Consider the following 21292-nt stretch of genomic DNA (forward strand, 5'->3'; position numbering starts at 1 on the left):
ACTAGACTTTAAATGAAAGGCTGTAACAAGAGCTGGAAAAGGGCATTATATAATAATTACAGGGTCTATTCATCAGGAAGAGCTAACAATTATAAATGTCTATGCACCAAATATGGAAGCCCCCACATATATAAAACAATTACAAACATAAGCAACCTTATTGATAAGAATGCGGTATTGCAGGAGACTTTAATACTCCACTTACAACAATGGATTGATCATCTAGACACAGGATCAATAAAGAAACAAGGGCCCTGAATGATACATTGGATCAGATGGACTTGACAGATATATTTAGAACTCTGCATCCCAAAGCAACAGAATACACTTTCTTCTTGAGTGTACAAGGAACATTGTCCAAGATAGATCACGTACTGGGTCACAAAACAGCCCTTCCTAAGTATGAAAGAATTGAGATCATACCATGCACACTTTCAGACCACAATGCTATGAAGCTTGAAATCAACCACAGGAAAAAGTCTAGAAAACCTCCAAAAGCATGGAGGTTAAAGAACACCCTACTAAAGAATGAATGGGTCAGCCAGGCAATTAGAGAAGAAATTAAAAAATATATGGAAACAAATGAAAATGAAAATACAACAATCCAAATGCTTGAGATGCAGCAAAGGCAGTCCTGAGAGGAAAATACATTGCAATCCAGGCCTATCTCAAGAAACAAAAACCCCAAATACAAAATCTAACAGCACACCTAAAGGAACTAGAAGCAGAACAGCAAAGACACCCCACACCCAGCAGAAGAAGATAAATAATAAAGATCAGAGCATAAATAATATAGAATCTAAAAAAATAGTAGAGCAGATCAATGAAACCAAGAGTTGTTTTTTTGAAAAAATAAACAAAATTGATAAGTCTCTAGCCAGGCTTCTCAAAAAGAAAAGGGAGATGACCCAAATAGATAAAATCATGAATGAAAATTATTACAACCAATCCCTCAGAAATACAAGCAATTATCAGGGAATACTATGAAAAATCATATGCCAACAAACTGGACAACCTGGAAGAAATGGACAAATTCCTAAACACCGACACACTTCCAAAACTCAAATGGGAAGAAATAGAAAATTCTAACAGACCCATAACTAGTAAAGAAATTCATTCAGTTATCAAAAATCTCCCAACAAATAAGAGTCCAGGACCAGATGGCTTCCCTGGGGAATTCTACCAGACATTTAAAGCAGAGATAATACCTATCCTTCTCAAGCTGTTCCAAAAAACTGAAAGGGAAGGAAAACTTCCAGGCTCATTCTATGAAGCCAGTGCTACTTTGTTTCCCAAACCAGACAGAGACCCAGCAAAAAAAGAGAATTACAGGCCAATATCTCTGATGAATATGGATGTAAAAATTCTCAACAAGATACTAGCAAATCGAATTCAACAGTATATAAAAAGAATTATTCACCATGATCAAGTGGGATTCATTCCTGGGCTGCAAGGCTGGTTCACTATTCACAAATCAATCAATGTGATACATCACATTACTAAAAGAAAAGATAAGAACCATCTGATCCTATCAATAGAGGAAGAAAAAGCTTTTAAAAAAATACAGTATCCTTTTTTTTTTTTTAATTTTTTTTTCAACGATTTTATTTATTTTGGGGACAGAGAGAAACAGAGCATGAACGGGGGAGGGGCAGAGAGAGAGGGAGACACAGCATCGGAAACAGGCTCCAGGCTCCGAGCCATCAGCCCAGAGCCTGACGCGGGGCTCGAACTCACGGACCGCGAGATCGTGACCTGGCTGAAGTCGGACGCTTAACCGACTGCGCCACCCAGGCGCCCCTACAGTATCCTTTCTTATTTTTATTTATTTATTTATTTATTTTTTAACATTTATTTATCTTTGAGACAGAGAGAGACAGAGCATGAACGGGGGAGGGTCAGAGAGAGGGAGACACAGAATCTGAAACAGGCTCCAGGCTCTGAGCTGTCAGCACAGAGCCCGACGCGGGGCTCGAACTCACAGACTGTGAGATCATGACCTGAGCCGAAGTCGGCCGCTTAACCGACTGAGCCACCCAGGTGCCCCTAGTATCCTTTCTTAATAAAGACCCTCGAGAAAGTCGGGATAGAAGGAACATACTTAAACATCATCAAAGCCATTTATGAAATGCCCACAGCTAATATCATCCTCAATGGGGAAAAACTGAGAGCTTTCCCCTGAGATCAGGAACACAACAGGGATGTCCAGTCTCACCACTGTTGTTTAACATAGTGCTGGAAGTGCTAGCATCAGCAATCAGACAACACAAGGAAATCAAAGGCATCAAAATTGGCAAAGATGACGTCAGGTTTTCACCGTTTGCAGATGACATGATACTATACATGGAAAACCTTATAGACTCCACCAAAAGTCTGCTAGAACTGATACATGAATTCAGCAAAGTCGCAGGATACAAAATTAATGTACAGAAATAAGTTGCATCTTTATACACCAATAATGAAACAACAGAAAGACAAATAAAGAAACTGATACCATTCACAATTGCACCAAGAATGCACAATCCCAATTCACAAATGCAAACCAAGAATTAGGTTTAGGAGTAAACCTAACCAAAGATGTAAAAGATCTGTATGCTGAAAAGTATAGAAAGCTTATGAAGGAAATTGAAGATAACAAAGAAATGGAAAAACATTCCATGCTCATGGATTGGGATAATAAATATTGTTAAAATGTCAATCCTACCCAGAGCAATCTACACATTCAATGCAATCCCAATCAAAATTGCACCAGCATTCTTCTCCAAGCTAAAACAAGTGATCCTAAAATTTGTATGGAAACACAAAAGACACTGAATAGCCAAAGTAATATTGAAGAAGAAAACCAAAGCAGGAGGCATCACAATCCCAGACTTTAACCTCTACTACAAAGCTGTAATCATCAAGACAGCATGGTATTGGCACAAAAACAGACACATAGACCAATGGAATAGAATAGAGACTCCAGAATTGGACCCACGAAAGTATGGCCAACTAATCTTTGACAAAGCAGGAAAGAATATCCAATGGAAAAAAGACAGTCTCTTCAACAAATGTTGCTGGGAGAACTAGACAGCAACATGCAGAAGATTGAAACTAGACCACTTTCTCACACCATTCACAAAAATAAACTCAAAATGGATAAAGGACCTGAATGTGCAACAGGAAACCATCAAAACCCTAGAGGAGAAAGCAGGAAAAAACCTCTCTGACCTCAGCCGCAGAAATTTCTTACTGGACACATCTCCAGAGGCAAGGGAATTAAAAGCAAAAATGAACTATTGGGACCTCATCAAGATCAAAAGCTTCTGCACTGCAAAGGAAACAATCAACAAAACTAAAAGGCAACCAACGGAATGGGAAAAGATATTTGCAAATGACACATCAGACAAAGGGCTAGTATCCAAAATCTATAAAGAGTTCACCAAACTCCACACCCGAAAAACAAATAATCCAGTGAAGAAATGGGCAGAAAACATGAATAGACACTTTTCTAAAGAAGACGTCCAGATGGCCAACAGGCACATGAAAAGATGCTCAACCTCACTCATCATCAGGGAAATACAAATCAAAACCACACTCAGATACCACCTCACACCAGTCAGAGTGGCTAAAATGAACAAATCAGGAGACTATAGATGCTGGCGAGGTTGTGGAGAAACGGGAACCCTCTTGCACTGTTGGTGGGAATGCAAACTGGTGCAGCTACTCTGGAAAACAGTGTGGAGGTTCCTCAAAAAGTTAAAAATAGACCTACCCTATGACGAAGCAATAGCACTGCTAGGAATTTACCCAAGAGATACAGGAGTGCTGATGCATAGGGGCACTTGTACCCCAGTGTTTCGAGGAGCACTTTCAACAAGAGCCAAATTATGGAAAGAGCCTGAATGTCCATCAACTGACGAATGGATAAAGAAGATGTGGTTTATATATACAATGGAATACTACTTGGCAATGAGAAAGAATGCAATCATGCTATTTGCAGCAACATGGATGGAACTGGAGTGTATTATACTAAATGAAATAAGTCAATTAGAGAAAGACAGATATCATATGTTTTCACTCATAGGTGGATCCTGAGAAAGTTAACAGAAGACCAGGGTGGAGGGGAAGGCGGGAAAAAAAGTTATAAAGAGGGAAGGAGACAAACCACAAGAGACTCTTAAACACTGAGAGCAAACTAAGGGTTGATGGGGGGTGGGGGAGAGGGGAAAGTGGGTGATGGGCATTGAGGAGCGCACCTGTTGGGATGAGCACTGGGTGTTGTATGGAAACCAATTTGACAATAAATTATATGTTTAAAAATAATAAATAAATTAAAAATCAGTGTTTATAAAATGAATGAACAAATGAATGAATGAGACATTTGTGACTCTTTGGTTTGAGTTTATAAAATTAGTTCAGTAGGTACTGCTTATTTCTACTTAAATTATTAAATCGTATTTTGTGCATTTTCCTCTAACTCACAAAATGCTTACACCTCTTTCAGTGATGTTTCTTATATAAAGATGTCTGGATACTGAAGGCAAAAACAAGCTGAGTTAGGAATGGCATATACATGCCATTCCTCTCTTCTGTATCCATGGAAGACATTTTTGTTGACACCAATTTCTCCCTCGCCTCAAGACCCTTCACAGTCTGACCACCCTGGCAACTCCCAACAATTGCCTGGATCTGGCATAAAAGATGAACCTACTGACCCTCCTTAAGCTGGGATTTCCTTTTGGTATGGATAACATGAGAGATGATCTCAGTGCACATAATAAGACCAATTGGTGAATTTAGATTTCCTACCAAAGAGGTGATTCTACTGGCAAAGCAGTTTTCTTAGAACATAAATCTAGTTTTGCTCTTTTGTTTTAGGAAGAGGACAAGGTTAGAAGAACTGTGGGGTCTGCTTGGTCCATCCAGCCTCCTGCTTAGCCAGCTTCCAAGTGGTCCTGGGTACTTAACATGTAGTTGTCCCAGCTCGTGAGTGAGGCATTTCGTGAGATATGAGAAATAAAGTATACTGTAATGATTAGATGCTGATATTTCTAAATGTGCAGTCCACTACATTGCAACCAGGAGATAAAAAAATAATATAAGAATAACTTAAGCATTTTAGAACTGAAGGTGCCTTAGCAATGGCCTCATTCAGCAGTTCTCAAACCCTCTTGGCTTCAGGACTCCTTTTCAGGCATAAAGAAATAATCTATGTCAGGCCAATGAGAGCCTCCTGGGGACTTTGGGAACAAATTGATTGGGAGACATACCCCATCTTCCTCCAGGATTGCAGACTCAGAGGATCAAGTTGCCGTGAGACAACTCTTCTGGCTTCGGAGAAAATGTCATCTGCAGAATGGATCCAGCTTTCTGAGGAAACCCAAACTGAATGCTGTGGACAGAGTTTCAAAGACCCCTGGACCTATGGTCCAGTCATGCCTTAACTTGGACGTGCTAGACAGCCCTGACTGGTTCACCTCCCAGCAAAGTGATTGAAGGGATACACTTTTGCTTGTACTAGTTTTTGTGAAGATTCCCTTGCAGTCAAGGATCCTTATTTACACAAATACCCACACTAATTTTCAGGATTTGGTCTAATTTATGCAAACCACTTAGCACAAAGTGACAGGCTCCATGATCATTATTGTGCAGCTGATTGCAAAACTGGTCTTGATGCACCACCACCTCCAATAGCCACGCTTTTCTCTTTGTCGTCTGTGTTGTGTCCCTGCTCCTTCCTCCACTCTGACTTTAGGCTCTGCTCTGTGATTGGTTTTTGTAATGGGATTTAGCAAGCATGATCCAAGAAAAAGTTTAAAATGATCTTGGGCTACCGAGGTTGCTCTCTCTCTCTCTCTCCGCTATCACCAGGGGAAGACAAAAGGTAGTTTCTTAAAGATCAGTTTCAATGAGGAATCTGGAACCTGATCAATAAGGTTTTTATATTCCATTTCATTAAAATTGGTCTAACGTGAACTTTGAACAGTTCCTTTAGCCATGAGTGATTTCGTAACATCATGGATCAAGCATTTGGAAGATACTGGTTCCCTGAGTTGTACGGATCTTCCAAATGTCGCACATTCCGTTGAAATATCACAAATCACATATGTCAATATTCCCACCAACCTCATTAGAAAAACTCATCATGTCATGCTCACGGAGGTGCTTATAAAATTTTCCACAGTTCCCATCTGTACATGAGACTTCAAATTCTGCAGTTGGTAACACATGCTGTCAGTTGTTTTCCTCAAAGTGATGGTCTCCCTTTGCTCATTTTGAAGAAACTGTCTTCCAAATATCCAAAACTGAATAACCATAGTTTGTCTGTAGGTAGTTTTTCAAATGGAGATCCCACCCTATGAAAAAAAGCAGTTAGTTTAGCTCTTAACCCAGTTGTCCACAAGCACTGTTCCTCAAGACAGCCAGAGTTACTTCAAAATTCAGCAAAAATGCTTCCTGGATGCTTTCCATTTTGTCACACAGAAAACCGAGGGCTGTTATTCAGTAAAATTAATAATTTGGTTCATCAAGGACACTCTTCATGAAACCGGCATTTATTTTTACTTTTATTTTCAAATGATTATTTGTCCCTGTGAGTGCCTATCAGTGAAAAACAGAACGATGGCTAGAAATTCCATACCACTGCCTGGATCTATGCTACAGCCCAGCAGTTTGGCCCAAAGTTGCTTTTGCACTAGACATGGCAAATGTCAAAACCATTGTTCCACGACTAAATCATGAAGTGCAAAACATTATTCAAAATTTGAGTGTTTCAGCACTTTTTTTTTTAATCTGTTGCTGAGGATTCACGGAAAAAGATTCTATGGGATAGTGAATCGATGCTGATAGGGGCATGCAAGCAAACCAGCAAGCCCAGGTCATCTTTAGATTCACTCAGATTTGCAGGGCGCCTGGATGGCTAAGTCGGTTGAGTGTCCAACTTTGGCTGTCATGATCTCATAGTTCATGGGTTCAGGCCCTGTGTCAGGCTCTGTGTGGATAGCTCAGAGCCTGGAGCCTGCTTTGGATTCTGTGTCTCCCTCTCTCTCTCTCTCTCTCTCTGCCCCTCCCCTGCTCATGCTCTGCCTCTCTCTCTCAAAAATAAATAAATGTTAAAAAAATTATTCACTCAAATTTGCAAACTGTAAGTACAGTTTTGCAAGTGAGAAATTAATGCGTTCTTTATATTTGCAGCAAAATATTCAAATCCATGAATTACTGTTATCTCCGGAAAATGCCACTGTTGTTGTTCTTTTGACTGACTTTTCATGCAGCAGGCATTCAGCAATGTCAACAGTACAGGATTTATTAGTTTAGCAGCTCTTCTGTGTGCTTCTCAAACCAATGAAATATTTAACCTGTGAGATGCATCAGTAGCTGCTTTGTTTCTAGCTTGCAAATCTGTATCGAACAACTTTTGACTTTTAAAGAGTTTATCACATCTGTGGTTAAAATACTCAATTCTTTTTTTCTTTAAACTTTTAATGATGACTCTCAGTGGTATCTCAATTGATACCACAATTTTGCACACAATAATATTTGAAAATATTCTGTTGCACAGACCAGTAAGGTAATTGTTAGCATCTATAACGATGGCTCACATTATATATTTGTTATTTTCAGCTTTGCCTGTTTTGTTTTTCGCCATCTATCCTTCCCTTCCGTGAGACAGAATTCTCTGAGGTATCTGTTTTCTCTTTCAACATCTTCAACATTTAAGCAAGCCATTTTAATCTTCCTGTTATAAGCCAATGAACCATCTTTAAATATAAAGAGAATATCTTTTTTTCATTTGAGAATAAAATATAAATCCTAAAATAATTTTGATAAACCTTAAATGGAGTTTTTTGAAAAAAAAAGTAAAATATTGCAAAATGAGACAATAAGGTATACTCCCATTTAGTTGTGTCTTTGTGTGTATACAAGAAAAATTCATGGATTTCAAAATTTGTTGGACGTCAATGAGATTATGATTGTGAGGGTACAGTAGAAGTATTGAAAAAGTGTGAGTTCATCTCTGGAAAGATACATACTTATACCTTAAACTTACTACCTCTGACAGGTGCAGGCACCACAGGAATATTCAAGCATATATTCAATTATCCATTAAAGTGATGATGTCAACACTTGTCCTGTAGTTTGGAGAACTATTTGTGAGGGAATGACTGTAAAAGACAAATGTGTTTTAAAATTACTGTGAAAATCAGAGCTTCTGGGTGGCTCAGTTGGTTAAGTGTCAGACTCTTGATTACAGCTCAACTCATGATCTCGGAGTTAGTGACATTGAGTCCTTGGTAGGGCTCTGCACTAACAGCACGGAGCCTGCCTGGGATTCTCTCTCTTTCTGTCTCTCTCTCTCTCTCTTTCTCCCTCTCTCTCTCTCTCCCTCCTTCTGGCCATACCCTGCTCATGTGCTCTTTCTCTCAAAATAAATTTAAAAAATTACTAGGAAAATAGTTTCGAGCTCCTAGACCCCCTACAAGGCTTGTAGGAAACTTACACTTCCCCTAGACTGTCCTCTGAGAAGTAGTAAACTCCTTTATATTTTGGAGACAGAAAAAGAGACAGACCAAAAAAAAAAAAAAAAAAAGGCACTTACTTAAATTAGCTCAAAGGTAGAATTATCATGTAAATCTCCTGCCTTCCACTACTATAGAGTGCCTTCTCTGTCTCTCTTTCTGTCTCTCTCTCATCCTTTTTGTCCCAACATTCCACTGAATTAAAAGTCCCAAGAAGATAGAAATCTTCATATTCATCTCTGGGTGTCCCAGCACTTACCAACTAGAGCAAATTGATACCCAGTAACTGATTTGTCGTTTGGGATTCAAGATTTGGTGATAAGAGATTGCTTTTGTATGCTCACATGAAAATCAAGGCTCAGTTAAAATTACCATGACTTTTAGAGATAAACTAAGAGTTCCTCTAATTTAATCTTTGGCCATAACACAATCTTTCTGTTTTTGTTTTTAGTAAAAATGGCATTCAATTACTAATGAGAAAATCTAGCTGAGCTAACTTAAACCACAAGTTAGGGGGACGTGGGTGGCTTAGTTAAGCATCAGACTCTTGATTTCGGCTTAAGTCATGATCTCACAGTCATGGGATCCAGCTCAGCCTGAGATTCTCTTTCTCTCTCTGTCAAAAATAAATAAACAAACATTTCAAAACAAAATAAAAAGTACTCACAAGTTAGTTCATAGGCTTAGGTAACTAACTATAAGTCCAGTGATGGGTTTGGCTTCAGGAACAGGCGATTCCAGGAGATCAAACAATATCGCCAGATACGACCACCGGTCAGACCTCATTTCTCTTCTCGTGGCATTTTGGCTTTATTTCTATAAAGATTCCTTCCACAAGTGAGGGAGGAAAACTTCTAGCAGCCCAAATCTATATCTGTACAGTCTATAATTCAAAGACAGAGACATGCTTTCTCTCTCCTAACATTCATTTGTCAGTCACATGAAAGAACTTTGATTAATGTTTCCAGGGCTCACACGCATATCCCTGGAAGAATTAGTGAGGTTAGGAGGATGGGGTTCTATGATTGGCCCAGACTTTAATATGTGCTCACCTCTGAAGACAGAGATAAAATAGACCACACCTGTGACTCCCCTTCTAATTTTTCATGGAGTGAAAGTGGGTACTAAAGAAAAAACTGCTGCATTTTAATTTACAATATTTTTATGACCAATATACATATACTTCATAATACCAAAAAAAAAAAGGAGCATGAAAATCGCCTGCAATGCTACCATACACAGAGATTGCAAGAGAAAAATGCATGTGTATATTTTCAGTTTGGAAATAGGATTGAAAAAGGAAAAAGGTACAAGTTTTTAAGTTCAATATATATTTGGGGTGCCCGGGTGGCTCAATCAGTTAAGGGTCTGACACTTGATTTCAGCTCAGCTCATGATCTCACGGTTAGTTAGTTCAAGCACCACGTTGGGCTCTGTGCTGACAATGCGGAGGCTGCTTGGGATTCTCTCTCTTCTCTCTCTCTGCCTATCCCCGGCTAACGTGTGCTCTCTAAATAAATAAATAAATAAATAAATAAACATTGAAAATTTTTAATAAAATAAATTAATATATAGACAACCATTTCCTCCCATTGCAAAATATTCTCCATAACCTAACTGTAATGACTGGTTCAAAGAGCAATCTTGGGAGATGCTCACAAACTTTCCTCTTCCATAAGAGTAATTTTGATCTTCGTTTTGTAGGTGAAGTTACTATTTTCTCTGCAGCGTGCCTTGGTGTTTAGGTAAGGCTATAGGGTGGACGCTGAGCATCTCATGGAAAGCCTTTGCTTCCCTATGCCCCCAAATAAATTCATATTCAAATATTGAATCTGGGGAAAGATTACAGACATACCAGCATGTGCCCGGACTTGCAGAGGTTTGAAAGAAAGCTTGGCTGGAGGCCCGTCTCGCTCCTGCCATGTGGCTGAGCAGGCTGTGAGGCCAGAACCTCACACGTGCATGAATGCCGGAAGCGGTGAGCATGGTGAGCAATATCCTGACTTGATTATTTCAGATTCTTGTTACTTGTTAAATAATGGAACAGGAACAATCCACAGCAGGCGTCCTTGAAGTTACAGGGAGCCAGTCATGCCTAGGAGAAAAAGTCTGTGAAAATGTCCTTCTTTCCTTGCACAAATACAGCCAGATGCGAAGACCTTCAGTGAAAGTCTTCCCGATTGAGCTATGGAAATGGATGCGTTGCATGTGCTCCGTTGTGAGACAGGATTCTCTTAAGCGGTATGCCGGTAAATGTTCAGCAACAAAATAAAGAAAACAAAACAGTATTTCTAAGCGTTTGCCAACATCTATGGTATAAATACTCCCGCAATGTTTAGTTTTCAATTGTCAACCTGACATCACTGAATGTGGTTTTAGGAAGAGAATCAGGCGTTTGACTTGGATCACCTGGCAAAAGCGTGCAGCAGCACAACATTGATTCAGCCCTTCCCTTCAACCACGTGTTTAGTGAGTTCCTCTGCGGTGTCAGACCTGGTGCTAGCCTCTGGGGGTTCAATAGTGAGCAAAACACACACATGGTTCCCGCTCACTTGGATTTGTAACGTAGTGGAGAAGAGAGACGTGAATCAAACATTCACTAAAATAAAAGTCACACTAAAGCAGGTACTAAGAGGTTGTTACCTTGTCTGGGATCAGAGAAGACTCCCCTGACTGTTATTTGTCTGCATGCCAGGGTAGGATACTGGTTTCAAGCCAGAGGGAAAAGCCGCTTCCAATATCTGGGCGTCACCCCTCTTCTCTTGATAACCAGATCCTTGTATTAAATCCCCATATCTGAAATATCTAGGGTGGATTCTCTTTTCCTGACTAGACTCTAGATGATGTACTGAGGAAGTACATTTGAATTGAAATCTGTGAATATCTTACATTGGCTTTCTCCCCAAGCATCGAAACCTTGAGACAAGGATTTGAAGAAAAAGTCGGGGAGTGGAGAAGTAAGACAAGGGACAGAAGGAAGTAATTAAAGCATGCGTTATCAAGCAAACTAGCACCGTGAGCATCTTGAGCTGAATTCTACCTGGGACTCTCAAAGAGTGTGTTGAAAATGCCCCTCAGACTTATTTAAGGAGAGAGACAACTCCCAACAGCCATCTGTTGAGGGCTGCTTCTGAGGGGTGTAATTCCCCAGCATTTTTGGCATGCAGTAAAAATGGAAAGTGTGCACACTTGTGGCCAAGGAAGACCACAGGCAAGGAGACTCAGGGATGGCATTTGGAAGTCGGGTCAACTGGATTAGAAATGGTCAGTGCCAAAGGGATTTGTGCAGGGCACTGATAATGTCTGCTACAAATAAGTAAAAATAAATTGGTGTGTGTGTAGAACCATGTGAACACCTTTGTAGAAAATGTATTCAAAGCTGTTGAGAGTTGGCTCAAATATTACAAGTATGCATAAGTAGTTCATCATTCTATACCGGGCTTCAGCTAAATATGTTTGGACACCACTGTAATAATAGCAGCCCTAAACCAACCTGAGTTATATTGCTACCCACAGATAGCTCTTGAAATTTCCAACCTTTGACCTTTGAAAATGTGCAGTTGGTAAGGATGTGTTGTATTAATAGCATGTGTCAACCTTCTCTCTGACATTTCCCTCTTTCACTAAAGCCTTTTATTTTGTCTCCAAACTACCTTCACTTCCTCTGCCTATACGTTTTCACAAACTCTTCTACCTTTCTAGGATGCTTCTGCCTTCCTCCTCCACCCTCCCCCACACGCAAAATCACACAATCTGTCCGGTGAACCCCCATTCATTTTTCCATACCCAGGTCCAGCATCAGCCCCTCTGTAAAGCTTGCTCTGAGCCTCAGGATCAGATAAGCTTAGCTTTCCTACACTCCATTTTACATAGCAGCATGTGGTCAAGAACAAGAACTTGAGAAACAAACTACCCTCCCTTTTTATTCAGGTAAAGTTGATGGGACACAAAATTAACCATCTTAAAATGTGCAATTCAGTAGAATTAGTACATTCACAATGTTTTGCAACCATCATCTCTAACCAGTTCCAAAACATTTTTAACACCCTAAAAGGAAACCCTGTACCCATGAAACCAGTAACTGCTAAGAGTTCATTTATCCTGGATATTTCTTAAAAATGGAATTATACCAATATGCAACTGGCGTTCGTGTCTCACTTCTTTCACTTGCCATGTTTTCCAGGTTCCCCCATGTTGTAGCCTATGTTAGTACTTCATTTTTATGACTGAAGAATATTCCCTTGTATGGATATGCATACCCTTGTATGGATTCCCTTGTATGTATGTACAAATAGGTTTGACAACCTATTTCCAATACTTCTGGGTATCCACTTAGGAGTGGGATTTCTGACTCACATGGAAATTCTATGTTTAACTTCTTGAAGAACCATTGAACTCTTTTTCACAGTAGTTACACCATTTTACATTCCCAACTTCGAGGTGAGAGGGTTTAATTTCTAGAACTGCCCAGTCTTGAATATCGGTCCAGCTGCGTACTAGCTGTGCAGTCTTGGGCAAGTTACTTTCTGTGCCCAATTTCTATCATAAATAAAGAAGAGTAGAATTGTACCTACCTTATATGATTGTTTGAAGGGTTGATTAAGTGTATAAGTGTATGTAAAACACCTAAATACTGCCTGGTCCATAGGAAGCACCAAGTGTTAGCTATTTTAGTTATTTACTGCTGTTAGAGCACTCATTGTTCTCCATGAAAACTCAAAACATATCTCCACTTTTTAGCAGCATACCTAGCAAACAGAATATAGTCAACAAGTGTTTGGAGATTGAAATGGATGGTAAAAGCTAAGGAACTTTTCAAAAATAAGTAGGTAGAAATTTAAGCCATATTAAATATTGAAATATATAGCAACAAGTATTTAAACTGTGTGATACTCACATAACAATAGATACATAGATACGTATTTTGTAGGTAACAATCAAGTGGTCCATGATAGACCCTACTATATAAGTTCTTTTCTTCAAAAAAAAAGTTAATGTTTCTTTATTTTTGAGAGAGAGAGAGAAAGAGAGCAGGGGCAAGAGAGGTGCAGAGAGAGAGAGAGGAAGACACAGAACTCAAAGCAGGCTCCAGGCTCCACACTGTCAGCACAGAGCCTGATGCAAGGCTGAAACTCATGAACTGTGAGATCATGACCTGAGTCAAAGCTGGATGCTTAACTGACTGAGCCACCCAGGCACCCCTATAAGTTCTTAATATATGGCAGGCGTATGATAAATTATAAAGAAGTATGAATTATAAAAAGTTCTGTATCTAACACCATATACCAGGGTCAATCCAGATGAATGTGAATTTTTATTTAAAATTAAATTACACAAAATTACAAGAAAATTTAGGCAGGGGCACCTGGGTGGCTCAGTTGGTTGAGCATCCCACTTTGGCTCAGGTCCTGATCTCATGGTCTGTGAGTTCGAGTCCCAGGTCGGGCTCTGTGCTGACAGCTCAGAGCCTGGAGCCTGCTTCAGATTCTGTGTCTCCCCCTCTCTGCCCCTCCCCCCTCATGTTCTGTCTCTTTATCTCTCTCTGTCAAAAATAAATAAACATTAAAAAAAATTTTTTTAAAGAAAATTTAGGCAAATATATTTGTCTCTCTACCTGGGAGATAAAAGTATGGAACAAATCTCAAAGGAAGAGAGCAATGAATCTGGTTATTATAACAGAAAAAGGCTCTGCTCTTCAAAAAATAAATGAAATAAAAAGGCAAGCAAACAGAAAAAATAACATAAATATTACAAAGTGTTTATATCCTTAACATAGAAAGAACTGTTATAAGTCATTAAGGAAAACAGCACGGCAGTAATAGAAAAATAGGGGGAAAAGTAGTGTTTTAAAATAATTTCCAGGGGCGCCTGGGTGGCGCAGTCGGTTAAGCGTCCGACTTCAGCCAGGTCACGATCTCGCGGTCCGTGAGTTCGAGCCCCGCGTCAGGCTCTGGGCTGATGGCTCAGAGCCTGGAGCCTGTTTCCGATTCTGTGTCTCCCTCTCTCTCTGCCCCTCCCCCGTTCGTGCTCTGTCTCTCTCTGTCCCAAAAATAAATAAACGTTGAAAAAAAAATAAAAAAAAAAAATTCCAAAGGAAAAATAATAACCAAAAAACAAATTTAAAAAAAATCATGAAAATGAAAATATCTTATTTTATTAAGAAACAAAGAAATGTGAATTAAAGGAGAAGCCATTTTTACCCAATAAATTAACTGGACTTTAGACACTGATAAGCCTCAGTGACAGTGTGGGTACACTGAGATGGGGCTGTCACATATTGCTGATCGCTGTGCAAATTGTTGCAAATTTTCTGGAAATTCTAGAACTTCTTTTAATACAATCATATATTCTTGTTTATGCCTGGTTTCTTCTACAAGTTTAATGTTTTTGAGATTCATCCATGTTATTGTGTATATCAGAAGTCCTTTCTTTTAGTTGTGAAGCAATGTTCTGTAGTGTGAATACACAACAAATTGTTTATCCATTACTATTGGTGAACATTTGGGTGGCTTCTAATTTGGGGCTCTTACAGATAAAGCCCGTTATGAACATTCTTGAACAACTCCTTATTTGGACACATGTTTCATTGGGGGGGGGGGGGGGGCGGTAAATACCTAAGAATGAAATTGCTATATTGTATGGTAAATATACATTGCAGTTTATAAGAAACTGTCAAACTATTTTCCATTTTTTGAAATATTCGACTAATTTATATTTCTACCAATAAGGTATGAGAGTTGAAGGAGTTCCATTTCTTCACCAACACTTAGTATTGTCAGTCTCTTAATTTAGGCAATCTATTCGTTGTGGGTTTTTTAAAATGTTTATTTAGTTTTGGGGGGGGGAGAATGCGAGTGGGGGAGGGACAGAGAAGGGGAGACAGAGGATCCCAAGTGGGCTCCACGCTTACAGCACAGAGCCCAGTGCAGGGCTCAAACTCTTGAACCATGAGATCATGACCTGAGCTGAAGTCAGGGGCTTAATCGACTGAGCCACCCAGCTGCCCCAGGATTTTTTTGTTTTAAAGTAAGAATATTTTTTGGGTGGTGTTGTGTTTGTCATATTGCCTCCCATCTTGGCCATGATGTCTGGTTGTTTCATTCTTAACAGACTAAAGGCAGAGCAAGTTCAGGTGGCCAAAACCTGATCTTTCCAACCTTTCATCAATTGGTTCATCTACTGAAGGCCTTTGACTGAATCAATTATTTTATTAGGGAGTACAAAATGATAATTTAAAAAATTCTCTCATTCTTTCCATATTTTTACCTAGAAGGTTCCCATAAACCACAACTTTCACATACTGACCATAGCTATTTTGTTGCCCTGAAAGAGCATCTACACAGGAAACAGGAAAAATCCTTATTCTTTCTCTTAAGTTGCCAATAAATGGAATTGTCAATAATTTTTTCGAAGAGTTTTCTCTTGACTTGGGAAAATGTTCACAATATAATGTTGAGTAAGCAAAGCAGGATAAAGCTATATTTAGTAAGAGCATTCGTTTTCTCTGCTTTATGGGATTGTAGGTAGTTCTTATTTAAGCTACACTTAGTATATTTTCCTAGTTTCAATAACGAGCAATACTTACAAAATCTGTCCAAAAAAGTTATTATAAGTTTGCTGACTTATTCGATGGATGGCTGGATCAAGTTTTTTCAACATTTCCCATTTTCACAGCTGTTTGAGGCTGTGTAGTGCACATATTATAAAGGGGGTGAAGAGCATTAGACAGGGAAAAGGCAGAGGTTCCATTAAGCCAGCTCTTGAGTTTCTCCGATCTAATCCATTTTCTTCCTTTAGGTCCTGACATCTTTTAAGAAGAAGTGAGATAGAATGGGCTGGACTATAAATAAAACTGCTGCTGGCAAGAAGAAAACATGAGGGGTTGCTACCATAAAATCCCACCATGAAAACTTGAAAAGAAAAATGCCTCAGGTAAAAGGCCTATGTTCCTGCTTGTTGATAAGTAAAGATATTTAGAGACATAACATCACCTCTGATCTCTCTAATGTTTTTATAGCTCATGCTGATATTTAGGTATTTGGGATATGTCAAAATCCTATTCTGTTACACACTGAATCGGTCAACGTCTCCAAAGAGTGCCATTTACTGTTGTATGTGTGCCTTTTAAGTGTTCAAATCTTTGCACCAAAATGAATTCCACTTTATAAGAAAACAACTCAGTGAGGGATCTTTATGCGAGACAAATACTGATTGGAAAATATGGCTTCCTTGGATCCAGGCACCCAGGTCTTCCCTGGAGCCATGGCTTATTTATGGAAGTTGAAGGCTAGCATTTTCACCTTTAGCATTTGATTGTCAGAATCTCAGCCTGGCATACAAAAATCTGAACTCACATTTTTTCCCCCTCTACAGGCTATTTGTTCTTTAGTGCAGCTTTCATTCCTCTTTGGATACATTCTCTTTGGCCGATTCAGCACCATTAGACTACAAAATGCCTCAAAGCATCAAATGATGTTTATTGAGATTGACAATCTCTGGGAAGCAGGCTTTCATTGTGGTTTGACTGAATTGAGTATTTCCCCCATGACAGTCACCCATGCAATTATTTGATCAGAGAGAGGCTTCATGCTGTTTACCAGCGTGGTGATCCCAGAAGTGAACATCATGAGAGGATTTCTCATTTTAGAGAAAGATACTGATATTTCAAGTGGCTACTATAAGCTAGACTTTTTTGTTGTGGCTATTTGTTTGTTTTCCTCCAGCAACCATATCCAGTTTTCCTCTAAAGAATGAGCACTCCACATTTGTAGTCATGAGGTTTAGGTACGACTGACTTCATCTTTCTGGGGATGGGCTTCCATAGCTTTCAAATAAATGTACTTCTTTTCTCTTACTATAGTGATTGATTTGAGAAGAGGCAGGTAAATAAAGCACACTGATTCCAGGTACTGAGAGAAGTTATCTCCTTCTTCCATGGAAACCACCAGAGGACAGAACTTTCTTTTGGCTAGACAGTAAAGCATGAGGATGTATGGCCTAGAACTTCCTCAGCAATTGTTGAAAGATGAGGTGAGCCATTCTGGGAGCACGGTCAATGCCCAGAGGAGGCACACGACACAGAGGTAGATTACTCGTGACTCCATCAACTCTGGACCAAAGCTCCTCCGGATGTTTTACAGTGAGTGAGCCATTAAATGTGTCTATATTTCTTAAGCTAAGTTGGATTGAGTTTCCTGTTGTTTGCAATCCAAGATTCTTAGCTAATGAGGAGAAGTCAGTCTAATGTTGGCTCCTTTGGCAAGGCCAACACAGGAGTTCAGGCTATTGATTCTGTTTATAAGGAGTTCAGAATCAGGAAAGACGAATACTTGGTGAAAGAGGTAAAAATATTAGTTATATCTTGGGGAAAGGCACAAGGGAGCTTTCCGGGTGGCTGGAAATGCTCTGCATCTTGACCTGGAGAGTGGTTACACAGGTGTAGACATATATAAATATTCATTAATCTGTACACTTAGCATTTGCACATAATATCACTGCATATCACTGCACATATATTATACCTCAACTTAAAAACATCTTTAGCTAATTGAGAAAGAATGTTTGACCAAAAATGGCAGCCAGACTGAATTGTTGCTGTAGCTTCCAATAGTACCAAGAAGCAAATTGCTTTATCAAACTTCAACAAAAAACCATGTCATCAGATGCATCTCTGGCAGGAGGGTATCTGTAGATGCATGACATAATTTAGATGCACACACTTTGGGAAAAATCTCTGTATACACATCCATACATACATCCATATACAATACACATCTTAGGTGCATATGTAGCCTGTATTATATATGTGCATGTATATGTATAAATGTACATTTTTGAATCTATATGCTCCTAGTATGTGTGTATGTGTGTACATATATATATATACACATATGTATATACACACATACACATACATTTTGAGGAATACACACACAAACACACATGTATACACACACATACATAATACATTTGAGGAACATACAGAGTCAAACCAAGATGTAGTGACCAAAAAGAACTGTGCTATGAAATAATTTAGTGTTCACTCTTGAAATCATTTTTTTTTTTTTTTTTTTTTGGTCAAAGGGCAGGAGTAGATGTCATAACTTTGAGCTTGTATTGTTTCCAAAAGAAAGAAACAATACAATTCACTGGCATACTCAGTTGCTTCCAAACAAGGCTCGCCTCTGACAGACAAGTGACTCACAAATTCATCTTTTTACATGAAATTTATGTTGCACTTAATTTTTCTCAGGGCCAAAGCTATAAATAGAAATCAGGTCATTGTATCATGACAATAAAATTATGATTATTTATGCACATTGGAGATGAGAAAGCGACTTGCCTTCATAAATTACCTTTTTTCCATGATTCATTGAATTCTTCCCGACCCATGAATAATGAGGTCCCTAATTTCCTACAAAGAATTGGAGAAATGAAGACAAATTGAGGGTGGGAGGAGCCTGGAGGAAAATTATTAAATTAGGGATTTACATTTTTACATAGTAAGTGTATGGAGAATGTTCCATGGCAGTCTGTACTAAATCGATGCTGCATAATGTGGAAAATAGCAGCCTGATGATTCTTTATTTCCCTTGACAAGTGTAAATGCTGTTATTCTAACCATGGCACTGAATACTTTTTTGGAGACTGCTTGTTATATTAAAAAAAAAAAGCCTCCTTTAAGAAGCTCTTATGTTAGTAGCATGTGCAATCCTACCAGCTTTCATACACACTCAGCAAAAGTCTGTTTTGCCTGTCACAGGCTCTCTTTGTTCCTGACTGCAAAATAAGCATTTAAAAATGGGGTTTTTATTAAAATCATGAAATTTTCAAATAAAATTGGACTCTACTCTGTGAAATGCAACATTCACCACTGGAAAAAGTCCATGAACAAGAATAGTCCAATGTGATTATATAACATCATGGAAAGAAGAAAGAAATGTTGACCATTTTTCTTAAACTATGTACCAATAAATTCCTTAAAATGTAAGTTGCCGGAGTCATCCTCTGTCTCCTCTAGAGAATGAGAAATAAGGATGAAAAGCATTAATAGAAGAGAAATGAGTAACACTGTTATAAAATAATATCACCATTTTATTATCCCAATAAATTCTAAAAGTGTCATCATCATTTCCAATTTTATAGAAGGGCTGCAGTGTGATAAAATACAAAACAAATATGAGATTTCTTTCATTTTAAAAGTACTATTGGATCCACTATAGATAGAATTTTATTTTTTTTTCTCCAACAAAAGGAAAACAGTAAGCGCAGTGAAATGGAGATCCTTGTTTAATTAAAAAAAAAAAAAAAAGAGGATTTTCTGCTCTCACACTGTAAGATCTTTGCATTTCAGACTCTACTAACATGACATTCATCATCATTTGGGTAAGTACTTAGTTAAAGTCTTCCCTTGTGGCTTCAGACTGAGAACAGCATTTGATCAGCAGCCTTGGTTTCACACTGGCACAACTTCTCATTAAAATACATATGAAGACGTGGTGTGAGGTGAAAAATCAGGGCAATAACCCAAACTAGGACTGATGACCAACCTAAGCCAATATTTTATATAAATTCCCACTCACTTAGTAATGCCTTTTTAATAGGATGTGAATGACCTTTATCTGTCAGACCTCTCTGAAATACCAGATTAGACATTTTAGTAAACTAAGCTATGTCCCCTGCCTCCACCCTACAGGTGTTCTTTTGGAAGCAGACATTGGTGGCATTCTCCTTCCGTTCTTTCTAGCTCCGTCTCTACCCCAGTAAGGTCTCTCTCTTTGACATCGGATAAGAGACGAAAGCTCCCAGCAATCAAATGGGAGAAGACAAAGGAAGTGCCCCCCTGGTACTAGCTGAAAATTGTACTTGTTCATTTATTTCATGAAACACTTGGCAGTGGTAATAGGCTAAGATCACATCGTGCTGCCAGAGATGCACTTGATGCAGGCATCGATAATGGAGCTGGAAGCTGTACGTGTGAATTTATTTTCCCAGGTTATATCTTAGTCCTTCATCAAGGCTATTCGCACAAAATAAGAGCCTCTTGTAAGACACTCATATGTTGAGGCACCTGGCTGGCTCAGTTGGTAGAGCATGTGACTCTTGATCTCAGGGTTCTTGATCTCAGGTGAGTTCGAGGCCCATGTTGGGTGAAGAGATTACTTAAAAATACAGTATTAAAAAAAGACCCTTGTATGTTTATAGCATACAACCAGGAGTATGGATTGAGTGGCAATCCCTACACCCTGGTGAATAGCAAACAAAAGATCAGATGGACTCTGTCATTCCTATAGGCAAAAAACAGACAACCTCAAAACCCCCCAGGAATTTATGAAAAATATGGCAGGAAAGGAAAAGAAACCATTACCCTGGAAACTCAGAACTAGCCTCTGAAAATGATTCACCACAAAAACAGGGTGAAAAAGTTAGAAAATCGGCGTCCTTACTTGAACCACAAGAAGTTTGCCATGAGGAAATCATACTGAAATGAAAATAAGATGGAACACAATGAAACATGAGATTAATGGGCTAAAGAGGGACAAGGAGAAAATTAAAATTGCAATGGCAGAATGAAAAACTTGTGAGAGGATCAAAATGAAGATAGTCACTGTTGAAAATTAAATCATTGTGGGGGGAGATGAGGTTAAGACACTCTTCCATTCTCAGAAGCAAAGGACAAAGACATTAAGACAATTCAGTGAATTTGGAATGGAGATTATACTTAATCATTTACAGGTACTTCTGAGGAAAGAGCCAGACTATTTTGAATAGAAGAAATCCTGCATAAGTTT

General features: G+C 38.8%; 1 protein-coding gene across 2 annotated transcripts in view; it reads left to right on the top strand.

The window, feature by feature from the left end:
• LOC147571716 (uncharacterized) overlaps positions 1-17410 on the top strand; it is a 46300-nt gene extending 28890 nt beyond the window's left edge. The window contains exons 5-6 of one of the 2 annotated variants that reach the window (XR_015247116.1): positions 16299-16433; positions 17362-17410. Coding sequence is in view for 1 of the 2 variants with exons in the window: in XM_086696130.1 (XP_086552256.1) it covers positions 16299-16325 (27 nt within the window). In the remaining variant the exon portion in view is untranslated. Of the gene's footprint in view, positions 1-16298; positions 16487-17361 lie in introns of those variants that run through there. The other variant, XM_086696130.1, reaches the window with a different exon arrangement.
• Positions 17411-21292: the final 3882 nt, after the last annotated feature.

This window comes from Puma concolor, unplaced genomic scaffold, assembly GCF_028749965.1.
Source record: "Puma concolor isolate L17-30 unplaced genomic scaffold, mPumCon1.1.hap2 unalloc_scaffold_11, whole genome shotgun sequence".
NCBI classification, from domain to species: Eukaryota; Metazoa; Chordata; class Mammalia; order Carnivora; family Felidae; genus Puma; species Puma concolor.